The 25,540-nt window shown below is 39.8% G+C and overlaps 1 protein-coding gene across 1 annotated transcript in view; it reads right to left on the minus strand.

Annotated features, from left to right (window-relative positions):
• The window catches only part of POLR3B (RNA polymerase III subunit B), a 118,462-nt gene that overhangs the window by 49,877 nt on the left and 43,045 nt on the right, over positions 1-25,540 (minus strand). The window contains exons 13-18 of the mRNA XM_055574888.1: positions 18,295-18,456; positions 15,344-15,544; positions 13,063-13,225; positions 11,668-11,821; positions 5,790-5,864; positions 5,142-5,240 (exon numbers count right to left, since the gene is read on the minus strand). Coding sequence (XP_055430863.1) covers positions 5,142-5,240; positions 5,790-5,864; positions 11,668-11,821; positions 13,063-13,225; positions 15,344-15,544; positions 18,295-18,456 — 854 coding nt within the window. The remainder of the gene's footprint in view (positions 1-5,141; positions 5,241-5,789; positions 5,865-11,667; positions 11,822-13,062; positions 13,226-15,343; positions 15,545-18,294; positions 18,457-25,540) is intronic.

Raw genomic sequence — 25,540 nt, forward strand, 5'->3', positions numbered from 1 at the left:
CCCACTTATCCAATTATCCATCTATTTATTTTTCAAAAAATGTGTACTGAATTTTGTCCCTCGTTTGGTTAGAGAGCATGCTTTCCATGCAGTCTTTGGTTTTGAAGAATACAGTTCTGACCTCACAACCTCACAGAACCCCAATCCTCTCAGACACTTTAGGTCTTTGTCAGCAGAAAGGAAAATGGCTCTAGGCTTTGTTTTCTTTTTGTTTTTTTTTGATAGCAAAACAGCTTATAGAAACATTTTATAACCAAGAATGAAACAGTTTGTTAAAAGGTACTGTTCTGTTTATATTTAATATGATGGTCAATTTGACCAATCCAAAAAACTTTATTTTTTCTGATGGAAAAATTGGGATAAGCTGAAAATGAAGAAGGTAAAGATCTGAGTTTCCTCTTTTTTCATGACAAGAACATATATAAGATTATATGAAAGTCCAAACATTCAGTCTGGATTTGAATTTTACAAAACAGAAAGGAATTTTATAGGATTGGCCAAAAATTTACTCGGGTTTTTGTGTAACACCTTATCATTCAATATTATTCAAAATTATAACCACTCTAAGTTTCTATCCTAAAGAGGAAATAGGAGACTTACTGTTCACCGTGCATAAGGGCCTTAAATTTAGCTCAAATTAAGAATAACTGACCCGTTGCTTGCAATAGTGAAAAAATTAGAAATAGCCTCAGAGAGAAATAGCCTCAGAGATCAGATCAGATCAGTCACTCAGTCGTGTCCGACTCTTTGCGACCCCATGAATCGCAGCACGCCAGGCCTCCCTGTCCAGAAATAGCCTAAATTGTCATCAATAGTGGAGCAAATTAAATAAGGTATTTATGTACAGACAACATAATCAAAAGCAATTAAAATATTTATATGTATAAATATATACATATACATTCACGTGGAAAAATATCCAGGATGATAATGTTGAGTTAAAAAATCAAGATGCCGAAAATAATTGTAACCATGTATGTATGTTTGCATTTACCTAAAAAAAATCTAGCAGAGTACATATTAAACCATTAGCACTGGCTACTTCTGGAGGGTGGAGTTTGGTGGGATGGGGAATTACTTTACGCACTTCTACATTTTAATAAATATCCTAAGTATGAATTTCTACTACTTTTTTTCTTATTTTTAAAGTAAAATTAATTTGATGTATGAGATAACTTGGTGTTGGGTGATACTGATAATCATTTTCCTTTGCAGAGGGAGATTTGTGACACTGAACAGGAGACAGTGATCAAGACCATCCCCAAGAAAAAGAAATGCAAAAGGCAAAATGGTTGTCTGAGGAGGCCTTACAAACAGCTATGAAAAGTAGAGAAGTCAAAGGCAAAGGAGAAAAGAAAAGATTTGAATGCAGAGTTCCAAAGAATAGCAAGGAGAGATAAGAAAGCCTTCCTCTGGGATCAACGAAAAGAAATAAAGGAAAATAACAGAATAGGAAAGACTAGAGATCTCTTCAAGAAGATTAGAGATACCAAGGAAACTTTTCATGCAAAGATGGGCTTGATAAAGGACAGAAATGGTATGGACAGAACAGAAGCAGAAGATACTAAGCAAAGGTGGCAAGAATACACAGAAGAACTATACAAAACAGATCTTCACGACCCAGGTAATCACGATGGTGTGATCACTCTCCTAGAGCCAGACATCCTGGAATGCAAAGTCAAGTGGGCCTTAGGAAGCATCACTATGAACAAAGCTAGTGGAGGTGATGGAATTCCAGTGGAGCTATTTCAAATCCTAAAAGATGATACTGTGAAAGTGCTACACTCAATATGCCAGCAAATTTGGAAAGCTCAGCAGTGGCCACAGGACTGGAAAAGGTCAGTTTTCATTCCAATCCCAAAGAAAGGCAATGCCAAAGAATGCTCAAACTACCACACAATTGCACTCATCTCACATGCTAGTAAAGTAATGCTCAAAATTCTCCAAGCCAGGATTCAACAGTATGTGAACCATGAACTTCCAGATGTTCAAGCTGGATTTAGAAAAGGCAGAGGAACCAGAGATCAAATTGTCAATATCCGTTGGATCACTGAAAAAGCAAGAGAGTTCCAGAAAAACTTCTATTTCTGTTTTACTGACTACACCAAAGCCTTTGACTGTGTGGATCACAACCAACTGTTGGAAAATTCTTTAAGAGACAGGAATACCGGACCACCTGATCTACCTGTCTCCTAAGAAATCTGTATGCAAGTCAAGAAGCAACAGTTAGAACCAGACATGGAACAACAGACTGGTTCCATATTGGGAAAGGAGTATGTCAAGGCTGTATACTGTCACCCTGCTTATTTAACTTATATGCAGAGTATATCATGAAAAATGCTGGGCTGGATAAAGCACAAGCTGGAATCAAGACTGAAATATCAATAACCTCACATATGTAAATGACACCACACTTTTGGCAGAAAGCAAAGAACTCAAGAGTCTCTTGATGAAAGTGAAAGAGAAGAGTGAAAAAGTTGGCCTAAAACTCAACATTCAGAAAACTAACATCATGGCATCTGGTCCCATCACTTCAAGGCAAACAGATAGGGAAAAGTGGAAACAGTGACAGACTTTATTTTGGGGAGCTCCAAAATCACTGCAGATGGTGAGAGCAGCTATGAAATTAAAAGACACTTGCTCCTTGGAAGAAAAGTTATGACCAACCTAGATAGCTTATTAAAAAGCAGAGACATTACTTTGCCAACAAAGGTCCATCTAGTCAAAGCTATGGTTTTTCTAGTAGTCATGTAGGGATGTGAGAGTTGGACTATAAAGAAAGCTGAGTGCTGAAGAACTGATGGTTTTGAACTGTGGTGTTAGAGAAGACTCTTGAGAGTCCTTTGGACTGCAAGGACATCCAATCAGTCCATCCTAAAGGAAATCATCCTAAAGGAATATTCATTCCAATTGAATATTCCAATTGATGCTGAAGCTGAAACTCTAATACTTTGGCCACCTGATGTGAAGAACTGACTCATCTGAAAAGACCCTGATGCTGGGAAATATTGAAGGTGGGAGGAGAAAGGGGACGACAGATGATCAGATGGTTGGATGGCATCACCGACTCAATGGACATGAGTTTGAGTAAACTCCAGGAGTTAGTGATGGACAGGGAGGCCTGGCATGCTGCAGTCCACGGGGTCGCAAAGAGTCGGACACGACTAAGTGACTGAATTGAACTGAACTTGTAGCAGTAAACAAAACAGACAAAATCCCTGCCTTCATGAAGCTTCTACTGGAGGGAGATAGACAACACACAGATGCATCAATAAAATGTGCATTTTACAGATTTTAAGATTTAAGCACTAGAAAAATAAAGTCGTGAACAGGGGTGGACCGAGGAAGGGTTTCTACTTTAAATAGGGTGGTCAGGAAAATGCGCTGAGAAGGTGGTGCCTGACTGAAGACCTGGAGAATGTGAAGGAGTGAGCCATGCAGGTAGGTGAGAGCATTCCAGGCAGAGAGTTTGGGGCAGGAACATGAAGATGAGGCCAGCGTGGTCAGAGCAGAGCGAGGGAGGAGATGACACAGCGGCACAGGTTCCGTGTAGGAACGTGAAGGCCTCCGCAAGGACTGCAGAGGGAGAGGGGAAGCCACTGGGAGGTGGTGGTGGGGTCGGGGGTGGGGGAAGGGGTTGAGAAGAGCAGTGACGAGAGCATTCTGATCCTTGAAGAATAGACTATGTAAGAACAGGTGCAAACCTAGTCAGATGCTTTTTGCAACAGTCCAGACAAGCAATGGCAGTGGCCTCCCATAAGGTAGTATGTGAAGGAGAGCTCAAATTCTGAGTATACTTGGAAAGCCCACATGGTGTGTTAAGGGATTAGATGTGGGTGCAGGGCAGAAGAGGAGGCAAAGCTGAAACTGAGGTTTTGGGCTTGAGTAACCATGATGGAGGCTTCCCTGGCAGCTCAGGGGTAAAGAACCTGCCTGCCCACGGAGGAGACATGGGTTTGATTTCTGGGTTAGGAAGACTCCCCTGGAAGAGGAAATGGCAACCCACTCCAGTATTTTTGCCTGGAAAATCTCATGAACAGAGGAGCCTGGTGGGATACAGTCTGTGGGATCTCAAGAGTCAGACATGGCTTAGTGACTAAACCACCTCCACCATATAACAGTTCTCCTTTACACTCAATCTTGAAATGAGGGGTATAAAAATTGTACTTTGAGAGAGTCATACATTTAAGAATGAAAAACTGACTGAAAAGCATTATTTACTAAATTACAGTAAGACAAAAATAAAATGGTACATTTCATCTGGCAGCAGAAAGCAGAAAAGCATTTTCCTGATTGAAGACATAAATAGTTATCAGCTGGCAGTATTAACCATTTAACAATATAACTGCAAAAATTCTCATTTTAGGTAACTAGTACCTTGGTGGTTTAGTTTCTAAGTCATGTCCGACTCTTGCAATCCCATGGACTGTAGCTTGCCAGGTTCCTCTGTCCATGGGATTTTCTCAGGCAAGAATACTGGAATGGATTGCTATTTCCTTCTCCAGGGGATCTTCCCGACCCAGGGATCAAACCCTGGTCTTCTGTATTGAAGGAGGATTCTTTACCGACTAAGCTATCAGGAAAGCTTGTGGTACCTTAGCCACAAGCATCTGACAACATGTGATATAAATGTCTTTTAATATATTTCAAATGGAACACAGATATTTCTAAAAATATCATTGTTCTAGAAGAAACACTGTGGACACATTTAACATTTCATGTCAATATTGCACATAAGTTTAGAGATATCTTTACAGCAAAATAACATAGGGAATTTCTGCACTGACAACAGGAATTCAGATATCCACTGACAAAATCAACCGTTAGAGATATGCACACCATTACATGGCGTGATTCATTAGTTCAATTTTTGTCAGTAATCGAAGTCAGAGAAGCAATTCCTTTTAAGAAATACACACTATGTGTAAAATGAAATGGAAGGATAATTAAATCTAAAGATTATTTGTTAGCAGTTCTGTGATACTCTTGGGATAAGCAATGGATTATGTTTCATTATAAAACAGAATACTCCTAACAGTTCCTACTAAGAATACACAACAGAACTGAAGATGAAATGTAAAAAGGAGGCTGTGTCTAACATCAGAACAGGTTTAATTATGGCTGTTATGGATCCTACTTACTTATTAATTGTATGTTCATAGAGTGCGATGTTACAGTCATTTTCTTCATTCACATCTAAGTATTCAACCAGACTCTCATGTAAGAAATCTTCAAAATTCCTGAGAGAATATTGGTGAAATGGACACTTACAAAGCATTTTACTGCCATATTTTATATGCAATAATGGAAGATATGTGCTTTCATTTAGCCTCAAAGAATTCTTCTCTCCCAAAAAGAATACACTGGGATACTTGAAACATATTATTCTTAGACCACAGTTATCACAAATCACCAAAATATTAGAAAAATCTGTGATTCTTGTTAATCTGGTCCCGCTTTTAAAAATACCTTCTGTGATTTAAAAAGTCCTATATGAGAGACCCAGTATCTACATCAACATAACTTTCTCCTACTATTTCATCTGTGCTGATTTACACCAACATTCTATAACCTGCATTATCTAAACTGATAAACATTTTTACTATGTCCAAGCAAGCTCACATAGAGAAAAGGTTTTTAACAGGTTGTTATATTTGGTAGAGAGGAATTAAGAGACTAAAACTGAAAATATGCTTTTCGTAAAATCTCAGCTCAAACACCATTACTTCTGTTTAGATCATATAAATGCGTCTTAAGGAGACTGAGAAGTTTTGCTTTTGGCTACTTACCTGTACCCCTGAGCCAGCTCTTCCATATGCTTATTTGTGACTGCAGGTTTCTGTTTCTTTACAATTATATAGGGTCTAGAAGAGAAAAGAACAGCTTTACAGCAATAGTTCAACAGAAGAATAAAACCAATAAATTCACCATAGTGAAGTGAGGGAAGCTATAGACACGCTTCTGGGTTGTCTGAGGACACCAGGTATTGTTTACAAATGTGAGAGCACAGGGGCCTATTTCCTCTTTTACATACACCAGCCCACACACAAGCACGTGTTCACACACACAGTTACTTCGTCCAAGTATCTTTGGAAATATTTGGTTCTGAATGAGAAAGCAATGTGAAATAATACCTGATAAAGTCTAGCAAAAAAAAAACCAAAAAACTTTAATATCTTAAATATCATATGTTTTTTGTAAACGCAGCCATCATACCAAAAATGTCTTCTGATTTCATGCTGGGAATATGGAGAAGTCAGCAGTCAGAGAACAGTCACTGAGAAAAACAGTGGCGTTTTTAGTGAAGGTTTGATGACCGCCAGCTGTCTAGAGTGCTTTTGCTTCAGGATAAACCTCACGGGACGACACTAGCAGGGTACTTAAAGCTACGTACAACCAAAGAGTGGGTATGAGGCTGAAGAGAATAAAGCTTTCTCACGTGATTTTCAGTGATATCATGGGTTTAAGTAAGGCAGAGAGGCTCGGTGCACACGTTCTGATAGATTAACCTGTAACTGCAGTGGGAACCTGCCTCCGAGGGCTCCGCTTCCGCGAGGAAACACCGACAAAAGGACGGCGCGCGGCTCGGATTGTCAAGGGCTGTTGCTATTTGGACAAGCGGTTCCTGCAGAGGAGCCAGGGGCTGGCATGCATGTGTGCGCCCCACCCTCAGGTCCACGCGCCCTTCAGGACTAACAAGCGCCTGGAGACGGTTAAGGGGAGGAGTTGCACAATTACAAAAGGGGGAAACAAGGTGCTGAAGATGACTGGATGCTACCTTGAAGTCCTGGCTGCTCCTCTCATCAGGTAAGCAGGAACCCCACGCTTCCCCAGGTGGGGCTGCAGTTTAGCTCAGGACAAGCGACTGAGAAGCAGTGACAGAGCAGGGATAGGCAAGGGCAGGGACTGCACTGAGCCACCTCGGTTATCTTTCACTTTATTCCATAAATTCTACTAACTCTTCTTGCCAGATCTATGTTGGGTCATTATAAAATCACTTATGAAAAAAGAACTAGTTTTCTTTTTAGGCTATGCCATATTATATTGGGTGTAGTGAAACATCTTAAAAAAACAGTAATCGAGAAAATGTCAGTGTTTTCCCCACCCTTAACTGGACCATGTTAGTGGCTATAAGTAAGTACCCCATGTTTGCCTAGCACCCTACAAGGCACTTATCACACCTTGTATCAATCCTAGGAAGGCATTGTTATTTACATCTTTACTGATGAGAAAAATCAAGGCCCAGAGACTTAAGTAATAAACTCAAGAGTCACATGAGTCAATAAGTGGAACATCAGGATTCAAACATGGGTATAAGCTTCAATTAGGCCTTTTTGATTGCAGAATAGGAACCAATGCTGGCTAATTTAAGCAAAGACGGAATTTACTAAAAACTAAGTAGAAGAAGAAAATCTTAAGGAATTTACTAAAAGGCTCAAAACTTACTAGAAAAATAAGAATGAAATAAAAAGGTGCAAGGCTCAGCCTCAGAAAGAAAAGAAGCCAGAACAGTCCCAAAGATCCAGAAAGGCAGGGGGAGTAGGCAGTCTCCTGCATGCACTGCTGCCAAGATGAATCTGTTCTGACCACGTCTTGCTCTCAGTTATTCTCCTTGGGATGCAAGCTCTCTGAAGAGAGTCTGACTATCCTGGCTTGGATCATATGCCTGATCTTTGGCTGAGCAAGAGACAGCACCTGACTGACCAACCCAAGAAGACTGCCAGTGGGGAAGAGCAATCCTAAGGAAAACAAGGAGAGCGACTAGAAGGAGAAAGGGAAGCTGGACAGACATAGGCAAAGGCAGTCCAGGTTCCCAGCTGTCAGACTTGGCAGCTCCTGCCACCTCCCCAACCACTGCAAGCTCAGCGACTCACGCCCTCACACCATCTGAGGTCCTCAAGGAGAGACTCCGGTGAACTGAGTGAAGGCCTGGGAAACAAGGTGACATCCTCAGCCGAGGTCCCTGCATACCCCCAAAGCACGAGACACCATGTCATACTGGTCTCTGTGGCCCTGTCTCTGACACAGCTGAACGAAACAGGCCCTAAACATCTTCCAAGTGATTACAAGGCACCTGCCCTTCTAAGGCTCTAACGTGGTGTCAGCTCTTTATGCTGCCACGTTTTCTTTCTTGCCATTCCTGAGCCTTTTTCCTTTAAAGCAATAGTACTCAACCCCCACCTCTTTGTTTCCCCAAAGGACTTGGGCTTTTGTTTATTCTACTTAGGTTTATTTTTAGTTTATTTATTTATTTGGCTGCACTGGGTCCTAAGTTGCAGTATGCAGGATCTAGTTCCTGACCAGGAATCAAACCCAGGCCCCCTGCATTGGGAGCTCAGAGTCTTAGCCACTGGACCACCAGAGAAGTCTGTTCAGTTCAGTTCAGTCCCTCAGTCGTGTCCGACTCTTTGCGACCCCATGAATCGCAGCACGCCAGGCCTCCCTGTCCATCACCAACTCCCGAAGTTCACCCAGACTCACGTCCATCGAGTCAATGATGCCATCCAGCCATCTCATCCTCTGTCGTCCCCTTCTCCTCCTACCCCCAATCCTTCCCAGCATCAGAGTCTTTTCCAATGAGTCAACTCTTCGCATGAGGTGGCCAAAGTACTGGAGTTTCAGCTTTAGCATCAGTCCTTCCAAAGAAATCCCAGGGCTGATCTCCTTCAGAATGGACTGGTTGGATCTCCTTGCAGTCCAAGGGACTCTCAAGAGTCTTCTCCAACACCACAGTTCAAAAGCATCAATTCTTCGGCGCTCAGCCTTCTTCACAGTCCAACTCTCACATCCATACATGACCACAGGAAAAACCATAGCCTTGACTAGATGAACCTTTGTGGGCAAAGTAATGTCTCTGCTTTTGAATAGGCTGTCTAGGTTGGTCATAACTTTCCTTCCAAGGAATAAGTGTCTTTTAATTTCATGGCTGCAGTCACCATCTGCAGTGATTTTGGAGCCCCCCAAAATAAAGTCTGACACAGTTACTACTGTTTCCCCATCTATTTCCCATGAAGTGACGGGACCAGATGCCATGATCTTCGTTTTCTGAATGTTGAGCTTTAAGCCAACTTTTTCACTCTCCTCTTTCACTCTCATCAAGAGGCTTTTTAGTTCCTCTTCACTTTCTGCCATAAGGGTGGTGTCATCTGCATATCTGAGGTTATTGGTATTTCTCCCGGAAATCTTGATTCCAGCTGATTTTTCTTCAAGTCCAGCGTTTCTCATGATGTACTCTGCATAGAAGTTAAATAAACAGGGTGACAATATACAGCCTTGACGTACTCCTTTTCCTATTTGGGACCAGTCTGTTGTTCCATGTCCAGTTCTAACTGTTGCTTCCTGACCTGCATACAAATTTCTCAAGAGGCAGATCAGGTGGTCTGGTATTCCCATCTCTTTCAGAATTTTCCACAGTTGATTGTGATCCACACAGTCAAAGGCTTTGGCATAGTCAATAAAGCAGAAATAGATGTTTTTCTGGAACTATCTAGGCTTTTTGATGATCCAGCAGATGTTGGCAATTTGATCTCTGGTTCCTCTGTCTTTTCTAAAACCAGTTTGAACATCTGGAAGTTCACGGTTCACATATTGCTGAAGCCTGGCTTGGAGAATTTTGAGCATTACTTTACTAGCATGTGAGATGAGTGCAATTGTGCGGTAGTTTGAGCATTCTTTGGCATTGCCTTTCTTTGGGATTGGAATGAAAACTGACCTTTTCCAGTCCTGTGGCCACTGCTGAGTTTTCCAAATTTGCTGGCATATTGAGTGCAGCACTTTCACAGCATCATCTTTCAGGATTTGAAATAGCTCCACTGGAATTCCATCACCTCCACTAGCTTTGTTTGTAGTGATGCTTTCTAAGGCCCACTTGACCTCACATTCCAGGATGTTGGCTCTAGGTCAGTGATCACACCATCGTGATTATCTGGGTCGTGAAGATCTTTTTCGTATAGTTCTTCTGTGTATTCTTGCCACCTCTTCTTGATATCTTCTGCTTCTGTTAGGTCCATACCATTTCTGTCCTTTATCAAGCCCATCTTTGCATGAAATGTTCCCTTGGTATCTCTAATCTTCTTGTAGAGATCTCTAGTCTTTCCCATTCTGTTGTTTTCTTCTTTCTTTGCATTGATCGCTGAAGAAGGCTTTCTTATCTCTTCTTGCTATTCTCTGGAACTCTGCATTCAGATGCTTATATCTTTCCTTTTCTCCTTTGCTTTTCACTTCTCTTCTTTTCACAGCTATTTGTAAGGCCTCCCCAGACAGCCATTTTGCTTTTTTGCATTTCTTTTCCATGGGGATGGTCTTGATCCCTGTCTCCTGTACAACATCACGAACCTCAGTCCATAGTTCATCAGGCATTCTATTCTATCTATCAGATCTAGGCCCTTAAATCTATTTCTCACTTCCACTGTATAATCATAAGGGATTTGATTTAGGTCATACCTGAATGGTCCAGTGGTTTTTCCCTACTTTCTTCAACTTAAGTCTGAATTTGGCAATAAGGAGTTCAGCATCCTTTAAAGCTCAGATCAGAGCACCAGAATAGAGTGGGTAAAATCAGGATTACTGGAGTAAAATGAATTCTAAGAACTTTCCAGTAAAAAACAGTCTCCACCACTATCTGGCTGTGGGTAATTTACTTAGTCTCACCAAATTCCAGTACCTCATTTGTTAAATGAAAATAATAATCCAACCTCATAGGGTTGAATGTGGTTAAAGCCTTACAGACAGAGCAGAAGGCAATGGCACCCCACTCCAGTACTCTTGCCTGGAAAATCCCATGGACGGAGGAGCCTGGTGGGCTGCAGTCCATGGGGTCGCACAGAGTCGGACACGACTGAGCGACTTCACTTTCACTTTTCACTTTCATGCACTGGAGAAGGAAATGGCAACCCACTCCAGTGTTCTTGCCTGGAGAATCCCAGGGACGGGGGAGCCTGGTGGGCTGCTGTCTATGGGGTTGCACAGAGTCGGACACAACTGAAGCGACTTAGCAGTAGCAGCATAATGGCTAGTGCTTACTACTCACATCAGTTCAGTCGCTCAGTCGTGTCCGACTCTTTGCGACCCCATGAATCGCAGCACACCAGGCCTCCCTGTCCATCACCAACTCCCGGAGTTCACCCAAACTCATGTCCATTGAGTCAGTGATGCCATCCAGCCACCTCATCCTCTGTCATCCCCTTCTCCTCCTGCCTCCAATTCCTCCCAGCATCAGGGTCTTTTCCAATGAATCAACTCTTCACATGAGGTGGCCAAAGTATTGGAGTTTCAGCTTCAGCATCAGTCCTTCCAATGAACACCCAGGACTGATCTCCTTTAGGATGGACTGGTTGGATCTCCTTGCAGTCCAAGGGACTCTCAAGAGTCTTCTCTAACACCACAGTTCAAAAGCATCAATTCTTTGGCGCTCAGCTCTCTTCACAGTTGGTTGTTATTACTAATTATTTCTGCCTTTCCCAGCAGACTGAGTTCTCTGAGGGCAGAGATTGACTCCCATTAATCTCTGAATCCCCAGTAGCCAATATGCATATTCATGAAGTGTTTGCTAACTGAATTAAATTTATCTTAACAATGAAAGAGGTTAAAGCAACTTTTAAAATAAAAACAAGTCCATTTCCTTCAAAAGTAAATAAAGAGATCTTAACTATTTCCAGCCACACCTACCTGCACAGCCTTCCTCCATCAGAGGAAATATAGACACATCGATCTGTCAGATTTGTTGAGATGGAAACAAACTCATTGATATAGCCTGCTCTTCGCATCAGTCGAAATGTATTCACCAGCTTCTTGTGATCTCGAATGACACCCAGGATGTTACCTAAGCAGAAAGAAGAATGTTCAAGATAGAAATAAAAAATACATCGAATGGACTTAAAATATCTACTCAACAAAAACAATAACCAGCAGTGAGCAGTCATTTGGAAATACTGTTACTAAGGCTGCAGCCAGTCCACAAGGCTGGAGAAAGCAACAGAGTGGAGGGGTTGAGGGGTCAAGGGCAGTGCAGGGGAGTCAAATCCAGAGCTGGCCCTACCACATGCTGAGTGCATATCGCTGGTGAAGTCAGTCTGTCTCCTTATCTGTCAGCACTGTGCAGGGCCATGAACTTGGGCTCCAGAGCCCTGGAGTTGAACCCTGGCTCTATCATTCCACTGTGTTCATGTGAGGATTAAATGAGCTGATCTCCTGTAAAGTACTTCGAACTGGACACAGCGCTGAGTAATTGCTATCATGAAGCTGCTATTGTTGTCATTATCTGAGAGATGAAGAGAACAGACTTGGGCTCCCAGGGTGAGTGGGAGGATTCAGGGAGGTACTGGGTGAATGTGGTGGATAAGGTCACATTCAGTGTGAGCTGCCAGAATTCACCGACCAGGCAGGCAGTGAACGGCCCCGTTTCCTTCCTACCAGTCTTTACAGTAGATGGCGAAGCCCTCCCAGAGCAGGAAGGAGGGGGAGAAGATGTGGGGCCTGAGGTGAGGACGAGCACGTGCAGCACCCCAGGCAGGGGACAGACACCCAGGCCGCCAAGCCACACCTGCTGCAGCATCTCTGGAGGACCCTGAGGGGATGGGGAGGGTGTGAGACAGCAGCACATGGAGATGGAGCGGAAGGAAAGGGACCCTCCTGCAGAGCCTGCTGACACTCACTCACTCAGTGGCTGAAGACAAGTCATCTCACTCTAAGGGCTGACCTGATTATTTCTGCAGAACACCTCACACATTTAACTTGAACTTAAGAATATCATGTTGAACCTCGTTCCACTGAGGATACACTGGCAGCTGCCACAGGGTCTCTGCACCTTTACCTTTAGCTCTGACAGCCAAATCATCTCAGAACCTGGGTGACCCAGTCAATGGAAGAAGTGTTCGTTACCATTTTTTCTACCTTTCAGTTAAGGCCAACCTGGGTCCAGAACTAAGGTATATTTAGGGAGTAGAGCTCAGTGGCAGAGAATTTGACAGCAGAATTAAAAGTATATTTGTGCTTTAAATACATAGTCAATTCCTTCCCCTTCCCCCACAGTTTATGATCAACATGCCTCCCCAACAGACTCACCATTGAGGAAGACGAGAAACACATTTGGGTAAGAGAGCTCTTCCCCACACAATAAGTTCACATCTTCTACTCCCAAGTTACTGGCTAATTTGACAATGGGTCCATCTTCCATGTCAGTCGTGATGTGTGTCATAAGGGCCAAGTTTTTAACCAAACCACATGCCTAAAAAACAAAAGACAGTCATGTTTAAGAATGAACATGAACAACACAAAATACGGTCAGTGTCTGAATATAGCTCACCACTCTGCTGGCAACAAGGCATAGAAGTGCAGCCTCACAGGGAACACTTCAGAGGTTCATACAAAGCCTGAAGGATGCACCTACCCTTTATTTCAGAGGAACTGATACTAAAGTCACAAGCGAGGATATAGATTTAGCCACAGAAATGCTCAGTACTATTTGAACTGAAATGATGATGGCATTAAAAATGTCCCCTCCCCAAAGAAACTGATTTACCTAAATTTTTATTTCCCAACAAGAGTATATCATAGTCATTAAGATGATGTTGTGTAAAAAGAGTAAAAAAAAAACACTGATAATTGTGAACACATGAACATAAAACTTCTGGCCTGAAATAAGAGTGAGTCTGCAAAATAACTGGCCAGTACTCTATAAGCTTCTTGGTCTTAAAAAATAAAGAAAGGCTGAAAAAACTGCTCCAGATAAGAGACTAAGGAAACTTGACAACTGAAAGTGCAATCTTGGGATCAGAAAAAACATGATAGGACGATTAGCAAAATCTGAATAAGGTCTAGAGACTACAATACTGTTACCAATGCTAATTTCATGAGGTTGATAAATATAATTACGTACTATAGTTACATAAGACATCACATTTAGGGAATCTAGGTGAACGATCATGGAAACTCTCTGCACTACTTTTGGATTTTTTTTGGTATATCTAAAATTATTCCAAAGTAAAAGGGAAATGAAAAAACATTCTTTTAAACTTCTATACAACCCATGAAAAAAATTTAAAGCAAACATAAAGAAGGACTTAATACAACAAATTAAGAAAAAAAAAAAAAGCCACTTGAGACACATGTGATATTTAAAGATTACATCTTTAATTCTTAAAAACCATCTTCTGTAGTGATACACAAAACAGTTTCTTTATGAGATTAGCTGAAGCAAGCTCTGGGGAACTTGGTGTCCCAAAGCTCAAGATGTATAGACTAGGCAAATTTGACAAGCGGCACAATTTTAGCATGACTTTCCATATGGTTTAAAATAAATTAGGAGAAAAATGATAATTTCTAAAAATTATAACCCTGTATGGACTTCTGTTTTTTACCTCTCCCAAGTCATAACAAATTCCTATACTTCGGAACATACATCTTTTACTTGTCCTAATTAAGTAATTTATTCATTCAGCATATATTTATGGGACCTCTACTCAGAATGAGGCTCTGGACTGAGGAGCCTGGGATACAATGGTGAACCCAACATGGTTCCTTCCACCAGAAGTTTACAAGTTAGAAGGAATAAGATCAAGTGAAACCAATGATAGCTAACACAAAGGAGAAAGAGCCATGATACAGGAAGTAGCTGGTGCCTTGATGTAAACCAATTTAAACTCCTTGGTTTAGTGTTTAGGTAACTGCTTACATTTCCTATATAAGTAAGCAGGAATCCACTTTAAGTCTTGGGACTGTATGCTTCTGGATGGCTGCAGTTGTGACTTTGACGTCCTCTAAGAAGAGTCAAGGAAAATAAGGAGTTGTTTAAAAAGAGCTCCTCGTGAGCAAAGGTGATGAGTCTCCCAATTTTCCTTCCTATTCTTATCCCTTATTCACTGAGTGGTTTGACTCTTGGGACAAATTAAAACAAGCAAGAAAATTTGGCCCATATGTCTCTTTAGGTGAGAAAAGAAAGTAAAAGTGTTACTCAGTCGTGTCTGAGTCTTTTGCAACCCCTGGACTGTACCCTGCCAGGCTTCTCTGTCCATGGAATTCTCCAGGCAAGAATACTACAGTGGGTGGCCATACCCTTCTCCAGGACACCTTACCAACCCAAGGATTGAACCCAGGTCTCCCGTATTGCAGGCGGATTCTTTGCCTCTGGGCCACCAGGGAATCCCCTCTTTAGGTGAGCTATTAATAGTAAATCAAAGGCTTCTGGAGGTACTGTTTGGGAATGACACTGATGTTCTCACAGGCTACATCAACACTTCTCTGACAGATAAATGGCTGACCCCAGAGAGGATACAGCCTGGGGGGAACGGGACAGGAGTAGAACAGCCATTACCTCTGACACAGTAGAGACCCTCAGGGACCTTACCTCTCCTTCAGGAGTGTCTGAAGGGCACAGCATGCCCCACTGCGATGGCTGGAGGGATCGAGGACCACTCACTTTTCTTGTTTTCTCGAACTGGGAAGAGATTCTCGTCATCATCCCCAGTGCGGATATATATGACAAGCGAGACAGCACCTGAGTCACACCCTGGCGATCCATTTTAAATCTCTTTAGAGACCAATTGCCCTGAAGAGAGAGGAGAGACATGAGACTACCCCGGACCGCTCGTGCTGCCTGACACCCTGAAGTCATTCTGAGAGGCTCTGCACAGGAACTGCTTATTTGTGAAATTAGAGTCATGATATATATTCAGAAATCAAAAATCACAATTAAAATCTAGCCAAGTTACTCACTGGGGTTTTCTAGGAATTTAAGGAATATTACCTGTATCTAGCAACCACCTCAGAATGCTTCAGTGGATTGACATTATCACATCAGAGCAGGTAATTCCTAAAGAACTAATTACATTCTGAACAAGTCAGTTCAACCAGAGACTTTCACTGGAAGCAATAAGCTAACTAATAGAATACTATCAATTTCTACACATATTTAAGGTAAAATGAGCCTGAAGCTCAAAGAGATAATTTCATGTTGGAATGTGCCATTATCTGGATGCTTTCCAAAATTAGTTTTAATTAGAGAAAAATATAGCAAGAGAAAAAAAAAGACTCTAATAGCAGTTATCAGGGAAAATGAATAAGTATAGGCTTCTTAATCAAGGCTAAAAATTGCACATATTCACATTAATAAATTTATCTTCTTTGGTTATCATGTCAATCTTAAAATAGATTTATATGAAATAAATCTTAAGCCTTAAATTTACTTTACTTCAAATGCATTAGAAGTACTGAAATACATTAAATATATTATTTTACAGAAGCATTAATTGTACACATTAAATATTCTCAAGGATAATTTAAAGATCAAGGTTAGGAATCAAATTTTCAACTCATGGTAACATGAATTAACAGAAAATAGTATGCAAAGAAAAAACAAAGTAGAAAATAAAATGTCAAAAAATGATTGACTCAGTATTTCTGATTCAAAAGGGAAAAAAATTACACCTGCTAAATAGTGGTTCTTCGTTTTCCTTTTGATAATCTGATGAAAGCTATGACTGTCTCTTGAGAAAAATGCACACAGGACCACAAATACAAATTTTTAATTCAATTTCAGGGGTGGATTCCCAGATATCAGATTAAAATCCTTCCCAGTAGAAAAATTCATCTGTCTGAATTTAAATATGTGACTTCAGAGGAGCTCCTCACAAACTAAAGTTTAGTCACTATTACAGTGAAGATCTATCACTTCAAAAACTTGAGTTTTGATAGAGTGGAAAAAAGCTAAAACCTAGGAAGAAACAATGCATTACAAAGCAGAGAAACAGAGCAAATGTGTTTATCTCACGAGTTAACTCCTCATACTGCTCAGTTAAGTCCTTGTATGCTTTGAATGAGAATGAACCTAGTGAACTGACTTATGACCAAGAAGAGCAAGGAAGATAAACAAACATTCAGCAGAGAACTAAGCAGCTGCTGGCAAATAAGAAGTAGATGGGGATGAAGTCAAGACATTCAGCAAGATAATTTGTTCCAATATTCTTTTTTTAAAAAAGGGAGAGAGGAGAAACAGACAAAGGGCTAAAACTGCTCCTCTGAGAAAATTTATTTGTTGAAAATATTCTACATATGACAACACTCACAATTTTTAAGATTTTTTTATGTGGACCACCTTTAAGGCTTTATTGAATTTGTTACAATATTGCTTCTGTTCTATATTTTTGGTTTTTTGGCTACTAGACATGTGGGATCTTAGGTCCCTGACCAGGAGTTGAACCCATACCCCCTGTCCTGGAAGGTGAAGTCTCAACAACTGAACCCATCTTTTTCCAGTTGCCTACAGATTGGTGTTCACCCACAACAAGGCCCACTACTGATTTTCCTAATAAGCAGTCTGCTCCCAGAGTTAATAAGGTGTCATTTGGGGGCAATACGACTACTCAGAACAGCTATTCTGACCTGAAAATAAAGCGTCAGAAAGCAAGAAAAAGTCACTCTAACAAAGTGTGTTCGAGTGCTCTTTGGAGGCTTCTTTTCAAATATCCAGGAATCTACTTCCAGACAAGTTTGGGCCCCACGACTATGACGGGCCCAGAAAGGCACAGAGGCCGGGCCGCCTGCAGTCTGGATGGAGCTGTCACGGTGGGGGCTGCTCACACAGACCTGCTGCACATTTCTCAAGTCAGACAGGGCGGCAAGTCAGCTGCTGATATACTCTTCTTTTGTTGGGACCAAATCCCATCCATAAAACTAATTTTATGTCTGGCATACAAAACGTGAACCAGACTTTATCAGATAGACCTATAGATGTTACGCTTTAAGAAAGGGAGCAAAAACCTATCTGATAACCCTTGATGAACAGCCAGAGGCCCTGAATACACAGCAGCTGCTGAGGCCTGAATTCACTGCTCACATGAGAACAGCTGAGAGCCCTTTGAGGACTATGAACCTACAATGCAATGAAACGTTTTACAATGTTTCGGACAAAAGTTGTCATTAGTAAACCTACTTGCAATATGTCAGCTTTATTACAGAAAAAACGGGGGAAAGTATCCATTGAAAGAATGGTTATTAATGGTTAAACTGAAAGATTTTTTCCTTTATGGAAGAGTGTATCTATTTCCTTATTGCCTCAGTAAATTGTAACAGGAACTATAATTTGGCAATACAGTCATATAGCAGCAAAATTTTTACTGATTTCAACTGCAGACTATTTCAAAGAAGAAAATTTGTGACTTGTAGCATCCTCAAATAAATATATATGTGTATTATAAATTTTTTTTTTCCCCACCTAGATTCTCAAAATACTTTAAAATATCCCACTGAACAGATGTACAAATAAGTTACAAAACTCTGCCCGAGGGATCAAAGACTTACGGTTGAAATGGCATTCACCATGCCATTGGTAATCTGGTCCTGACGCATGTGTTTCACGACGTCAAACTGGGCTGCTCTTTGTTTAGGAATCACCTGATCTGCAATCTTCTTCATTTCAGAATTAAATTTTTTGAACAAATCTTCAAAAAGAAGAGATAAAAGCTAAAGAAAAAAAAAGTATATGGTAAACTTTCAAAATGCATCACTAAATTTTAGGTCTTTATTAAACTTTGTTTAAAAAAACTGATGAAAAAACTGCTTAAAACTGGGAAAAACACATTTTAAAAATTCAACATGATAAACATGTACTTATGTATGTACTTATCACTATGCTTGGTGTTGAAAATACGAGCAAAGATGATGACATAATCCCTGCATTCAAAGACATTTAGACCAGCCACTCCCAGACTAAGTTTCCACTGACCTAATTTTTAACTTTACAAATAAAGACTATTAAAACCCACAAAAGATCAGGGGAGAAAAATTAATGTTAAAAATTCTGCCAGCACCTAGGATGGGTGCCATTTGAACCTTCCTGCATCACTGGTAAAAATGTGAACTGGTATAACCACTAACAATCAGTTTGTAGTTTCTGCCCATCCCTAGGCCCCAAAGTTCCTCTCATAAGGACATCCTCTATAGCCATGGTTCTCAAACTTTAACCTGCATGTAATCACATTAAGAAGAAGGCAATGGCACCCCACTCCAGTACTCTTGCCTGGAAAATCCCACGGACGGAGAAGCCTGGTAGGCTTCAGTCCATGGGGTCGCGAAGAGTCAGACATGACTAAGCGACTTCACTTTTACTTTTCACTTTCATGCACTGGAGAAGGAAATGGCAACCCACTCCAGTGTTCTTGCCTGGAGAATCCCAGGGACAGCAGAGTCTGGTGGGCTGCCATCTATGGGGTCGCACAGAGTCGGTCACGACTGAAGTGACTTAGCAGTAGCAATCACATTGAGGGATTATTAAAACACAAATTGCTGGCCATACCCCTCTGGTATCTGATTCCATTAAGTCTACAGTAGAACCCAAGAATTTTCATTTCTAACAAGTTCCTAGGAATGCCACTGTTGCTGGTGGGGAAAGGGTACCCTTGAGAATCACTACCCTACAAAAATGTCTTTATGTGCATCACGGTACATATATAAGATGTTCAAAGCAGCACTATTTGTATCAGTTAAAAACTGGATACCATACAAATACTATTTAGTTAGACAAATTGTAGTATATTCATATAACAGAATACTAAAGAGCATTGAAAATGGCCAAAAAAATAACTGGCCACAAAATCATGGCTAAATCTTAAAAATATAATATTGAGTGAAAGAAGCCAGACCCAAAAGAATATATATGATGTGACTCTATACAGGGTTCAAAACCCAGCACAATAATCAGCTATATTGTTTAGGAAGGATAACTAGCAGGCCAAATGAAAAGGAAAGACACAAACACCATAAAAATCAGGTTGGAGATTACACCTTGGAGGGGAAGGGCAAAGCTTAAGACAGATTTTGCAAGTTCTGCTTCCACCTAGAATGTGGAAAGCCACAAGACAACATCCTTCCCACCCTGATAACCTTTTTAAAAAAAGATGAATCTACAAAATCATAAAACTTCTTGACTCTAACAAAGAGGTAAGTTGTAAGGCAACCAGGGGAACTAAACTGCAAAGGTGTCGAGCCTCTCCAAGGAGAGATGAGACACATGACAGAGCAGGAGTGTGCCGTAAAAGAAGACATTAGCTAAAATTTTCAGGACTGCTAAAATGCCAAATGTGAGCTATCACGAAAGCTTAGAATTCTTCCGCGCTCCAGACACAAGAGGATCCACACTTGCAAGTTCATTCCACGAGTGCTCAGGAAAGACTGGAAGGAGAAAGAAGACCTGAGAATGACCCCTTTGTTGCAACAAGCATCAAAACTCTATCTACTTCCCTGGACTTCCTCTTACATGAGAAGAAACCCTTAAGTCACTGGAGAAAAGGCAGGAAACCCTTCTGCCGAGGATCCCAGGCAAAGGTAACTCACACTGAGAGGGGGTAGAAGCAAAACCAAAAAAGGTCCAGTTTTTTCAAAGACAGACAGACACACACAGACTACATACTGATCAAAAGGAATAAGAGACATCAACTGAATGCAATATATGAAACATGTTTGGATTCTAGTTGAATAATCCTACTTTATACAACAATATAAAGAAATCAGGGAAATCTAATACATAATATTCAAATTTGATGAGTGATGATATTGATGCTTAATGACATTAAGCAATTATTCTTTAAAAATTTTATGTGTGAAAATTATGTTATGATTTTTAAAAATTGTATCTTTTAGAGACACATTTTTAAGTACTTACAGAATGTGATTTGATTATTTGAAATGCTGAAATGATTTGATGGTTTGGATTTGTTTAAACAACTGAATTTGTGGAATGGGGGGAGTAGGAAAAGAGTTGAAGAGGACAAAGATAAAACCAGATTAACTTCTATTGATGATAGCCAAAGTTGTGTGATTAAAACATGGAAGCTAATTTTTATATAGGTTTGAGGTTTTTCTTATTTATATTACAAATATCTACCAAAATAAACCCCTAACATACTAAGGAGTAAGTCTAACAAGAGATGCAAAGCTTTCATGGAGAAAATTACAAATCTTTATTGAAAGACATCAAAGAAAACCTAAATAAATGAAGAAAATATTCATGGATGAGAAGACTATTTTAAGATTACTAGTTTTCCCCAAATTGATCTACAATTCCAATGCAACTCTAATCAAAATCCCCAGGTTTTTAATGAAAATGGAGTATAACTCTAAAATTAATATGGAAAAGCTAAGACTCTAGAGTGGACAGACAATCCTGAAAAAGAAGGCAAGTGAACTGATTAATGTATAAATAAACTTACCAATGAACAGAACAAAAAGTCCAGAAATAAACAACACATATATTAAAATTTATTATATGGTAAAGAAATTTTAGCATTTAGCATTTTAGATCTGTAAGGAAATGAAAGACTACAAATAAATGATGCTAGGAAAATCAGTTATTCATTTCAAAAACAAATGAAACTCCTTTCCTTACTTCACTCTACACACAAAAATCCATTCCAGATAGACTAAAGAACAAATAACAAAGGCATAAGTTTAAAGTATAAGAAGTACAACTGAAAAGAAGAAAGGACAGACAAAATTGAATGCAATTAAAGTTACAAACTTCTGTAATTAAAAGATCCCATAATAGTAAGAAGATACCAGCCAACACATGTAACTCATAAAAAATTGGATCCAAAGTACACCCAAAAAATCTTAAAATTAATGAGGAAAATACAAATAACCCAAAAGATATTTAAGAAAAAAGTAGAAATGATTAATAAGTACATGAAACATAAAGACTCAACTTCATTAGCAATGAAGGAAATGCAAATTAAGCCCACAAGGAGATAGCACTTTGCACCCACTAGACAAGACAAAAATTTTTCAATTTTCACACTAAGTCACGAGATACAGACCATCAGGTCTTACATACAATGCAATGTACAAATACTTGGGAAACTAGTTGGACACTCTCCAGTCAAGCTGAAGGTTTAACTAGATTCCATGACTGGACAATCCTATTTGCAGAAACTCTTTCATAGAGAAAATATGAATAAGAAGGTTAATCTTTTAAAAAAAGAAAAGTCATACAATGGCCTTGATAAGTAGGATGCATAAAGGGTTATTTATCATTTGTATCATACCTTTACACATTGAATGTGAAGGTGAAATACAGTGACATGAAACAATATAGATGAATCTTTAAAGCAATGTTAAGTGAAGAAAAAAGTTGCAAAAGAATGTATATGATATGAATCTATTCTTATAAAACTCAAACATACAAAAATAATACTGAGCTCTTAGACTGGAAGAATCAATACTGTTAAAAACCATACTACCCAAGGCAAACTATAGATTCAGTGCAATCCCTATCAAATTACGAATGGCAATTTTCAGAGACCTAGAACCAGTAATTTTAAAACTTGTATGGAAACAAGATCCCAAATAGCCAAAACAATCCTAAGGGAACTTCCCTGGTGGTCCAGTGGTTAAGAATTCACCTGAGAATGCAGGGGGCATGGGCTCAATCCCTGGTCCAGAAGATCCCACATGCCGAGGAGCAACTAAGCCCGCATATCTAGACTCCATACTCCACAACAAGAGAAACCACCATGATGAGAAGCACTAGATGCACTGCAACTAGAGAGCAGCCCTACTCACCACAACTAGAGAAAGACTGTGTGCGGCAAAGAGACCCAGTACAGCCAAAAATAAAAATTTTAAAGAAATCTTTATTTAAAAAATCTGGGGCTTCCCTTGTAGCTCAGTCAGTAAAGAATCTGCCTGCAACGGAAGAAACCCAGGTTCAATTCCTGGGTCAGGAAGATCCCAATGAGAAGGAAATGGCAACCTACTCCAGTATTCTTGCCTGGAGAATCCCACTGGACAGAGGAACCTGGCAGGCTACAGTCCATGGGGTTGCAACAGTCAGACACAACTTAGCAACTAAATCACCACATTTAAAGAGAGAAACTTTTGAACTGTTTTAATAAAAAACAATGTTGAGAAAGAACAGAGCTGAAGGGATCAGACGCCCTGAATTCAGACTATACTACAAAGCTACAATGATCAAAACAGTATGGCACTAGCATAAACAAGAGAGATCACTGGAATAGGACAGAAAGCCCAGAAATAAACCCACACGCTTATGGTCAATTAATTTATGACAAAGGAAGCAAGAATACACAATAGGGGAACTTCCCTGGCAGTCCAGTGGCTATGATTCCAGACTTCCAGTGCAAGCGGTGTGGGTTTGATCCCTGGTGGGGGCACTAAGATCCCACACATCATGCAGTGCAGCCAAACATATTTAAGAACACACAGTGGAAAAAAACTGTCTTTTCAATAAGTTGTGTTGGGAAAACAGGACAGCTGCATGTAAAAGAATGAAATTAAAACATTCTACACATAAGTGATATCATACGATAGTTGTTTTTCTCTGTCCAACTTACTTCACTCAGTATGATACACGTGGAATCTAAAATAATGGTACAAATGAACCTGTTTACAAAACAGAAATACAGTCACAGATGCAGAAAACAAAGTTAAGGTTACCAAAAAGGAAAGGGTGGGGAGAGGATAATTAGGAGCTACGATTAACAGATACATACTCAATATATAAAATAGATAAACAACAAGGACCTGCTGTATAGCACAGAGAATTATATGCAGTATCTTGTAATAACCTAAAATGGAAAAATAATCTGAGAAGGAATATAAGTATAGTATACTCTCACACACACACATATATAACTGAATCACTTTGCTGTACATCTTAAACACAACACTAAATAAACTATACTTCAATAAAAAAAAGCAAAACGTACTATAATAAATATTTTAAAATTTTTAAATAAATGATACAATAAAAAAGAAAACAATAAGTACACAAATTCAGGATAGTAGGAGACAGAAAAGGACAGAGTATGGAAGAAATATATAAGTAAATGAAATGGCAATTAGTGGTCAATTATTAAGAATTACTTAAACTGTTAGTGGATTTGAGGTGATTTAATTTGTCACCTTCATAACTTACATATATGTGACATTTTTACTTTTACTCTTTATGTTAAAAATTAGAAAATAAATGGCATTAAACCATGTTAACCATGGAAAACAAATCAATGGGATGGGGAACAGAAAGTCATAAAAATAGACTAGAATGGTTCTGTTTCAGAATTGATGGGAGTAGCTCCTATCAGACTCATTTGTTGATAAAAATTATAAACTCTGGACAAAATATTAAAACTATTTGACAGCACTGGAGAGTAAATGCAGACAGAAACTGGAGGAAACTTGACACTTATCAAAAGTGCATTTCCATTTTGAAGGCTTTTCAACTAAGGGTAGAACACATTAGCAAAAAGGGTCCAGGTGACATTAGAAGCTAAAACTCAGAGAAAGACCCACAGTCTTATTGGATTGAAGGATCAGAGGGAGAAGATACCAGCCACCACAGTAGCTGCAAAGTGAGGGGAAAGTCATGGAAAGGAGATAACCACAAATCCACTACCCACTTAATCTTGGGAGAAAACCCCACGACAATGTAGATAAACTTTGCCCAAATCTCTGCTTGCTATGTCTCCTACTGCCCCAATTCAGGCAAGGGCTGTGACTGCTTTTTTCCAATAAAGTTAGTGAAGATGTGACTTTTAAGACAAACTCATTAAGGTCATGCAGATTCTCCTGTGCATGGGAAACCACTTGAGTCCTGAGCCACTCTGATGTCACAGTGCTGGCATGGTCAAGATGGAGCTGAGCCCAGCCTTCCAGGCATCCCACCACCTCCAGCAGAACACTACCAACTGAGCTCCATGTGATACAGAAGAGTTACACAGCTGGATCTTGCCTGAATTCCTGACCCACAAAATCGTGAGATATAACAAAATGGTGGCTGTCTTAAGCCACTTAAGACAGTGGTGGTTGTCTTGAGTTTTGCAATAGATACCATACAATGCAGCAACAGACAAAACCAGAACACCACTTATAGACAGTTCACAAAACTAAGTAAGTGGCTTATGACCAAAAAATAATAGGCATACTTCAATAATCAAATATAAAATTACAACTACTTAAATTCCCCTGAAAAATCAATTATATTTGTTTTTTATTCCTTTATAGAGGAATAAAACAGTTGGATATATATGTAATTTAAGCTACCTAGCACAATAGTAATGTAGTATCGGAGGACATTATATATGCACTCCTTACATAATTCAGGAATTCTGAACTTCAGGAATTCTGAAGTTCAGGAAAATCTTATAAGCTAAAGATTTCCCAAATTCCACACTGTATTCTTGAATGTTTACAACCCAGAGGTAGTTTTTGGATTCATAATTTAGAAGACATGAAAGCCAATGAGTCGTCTCTTCCAGCCACTGTGGAAGAAAGCATTTCCTAGGTAGAATGTGAGTTTACACTCTTCTCCCTTAAGATAAAAGACACATCCTTCCACTTTTCTACAAAATCAACTTTGCAGATGGGAAAGCCAGAGTCCTTGATTTACCATGTCAGAAGTGTTCTAAAAAGAAAACTTCCTCCTCTGAGAGCTTAATCTTTTCTTCCACTCAGACCCAGCAGTTTCCTTCATGAAAAAGAATATGGGAATGGAAGCAGGTGCAGGGGAAGAGAGGGATGGACAAGCCCATTTCAG

Source organism: Bubalus kerabau, chromosome 1 (genome assembly GCF_029407905.1).
Source record: "Bubalus kerabau isolate K-KA32 ecotype Philippines breed swamp buffalo chromosome 1, PCC_UOA_SB_1v2, whole genome shotgun sequence".
In the NCBI taxonomy this organism is placed as follows: domain Eukaryota; kingdom Metazoa; phylum Chordata; class Mammalia; order Artiodactyla; family Bovidae; genus Bubalus; species Bubalus kerabau.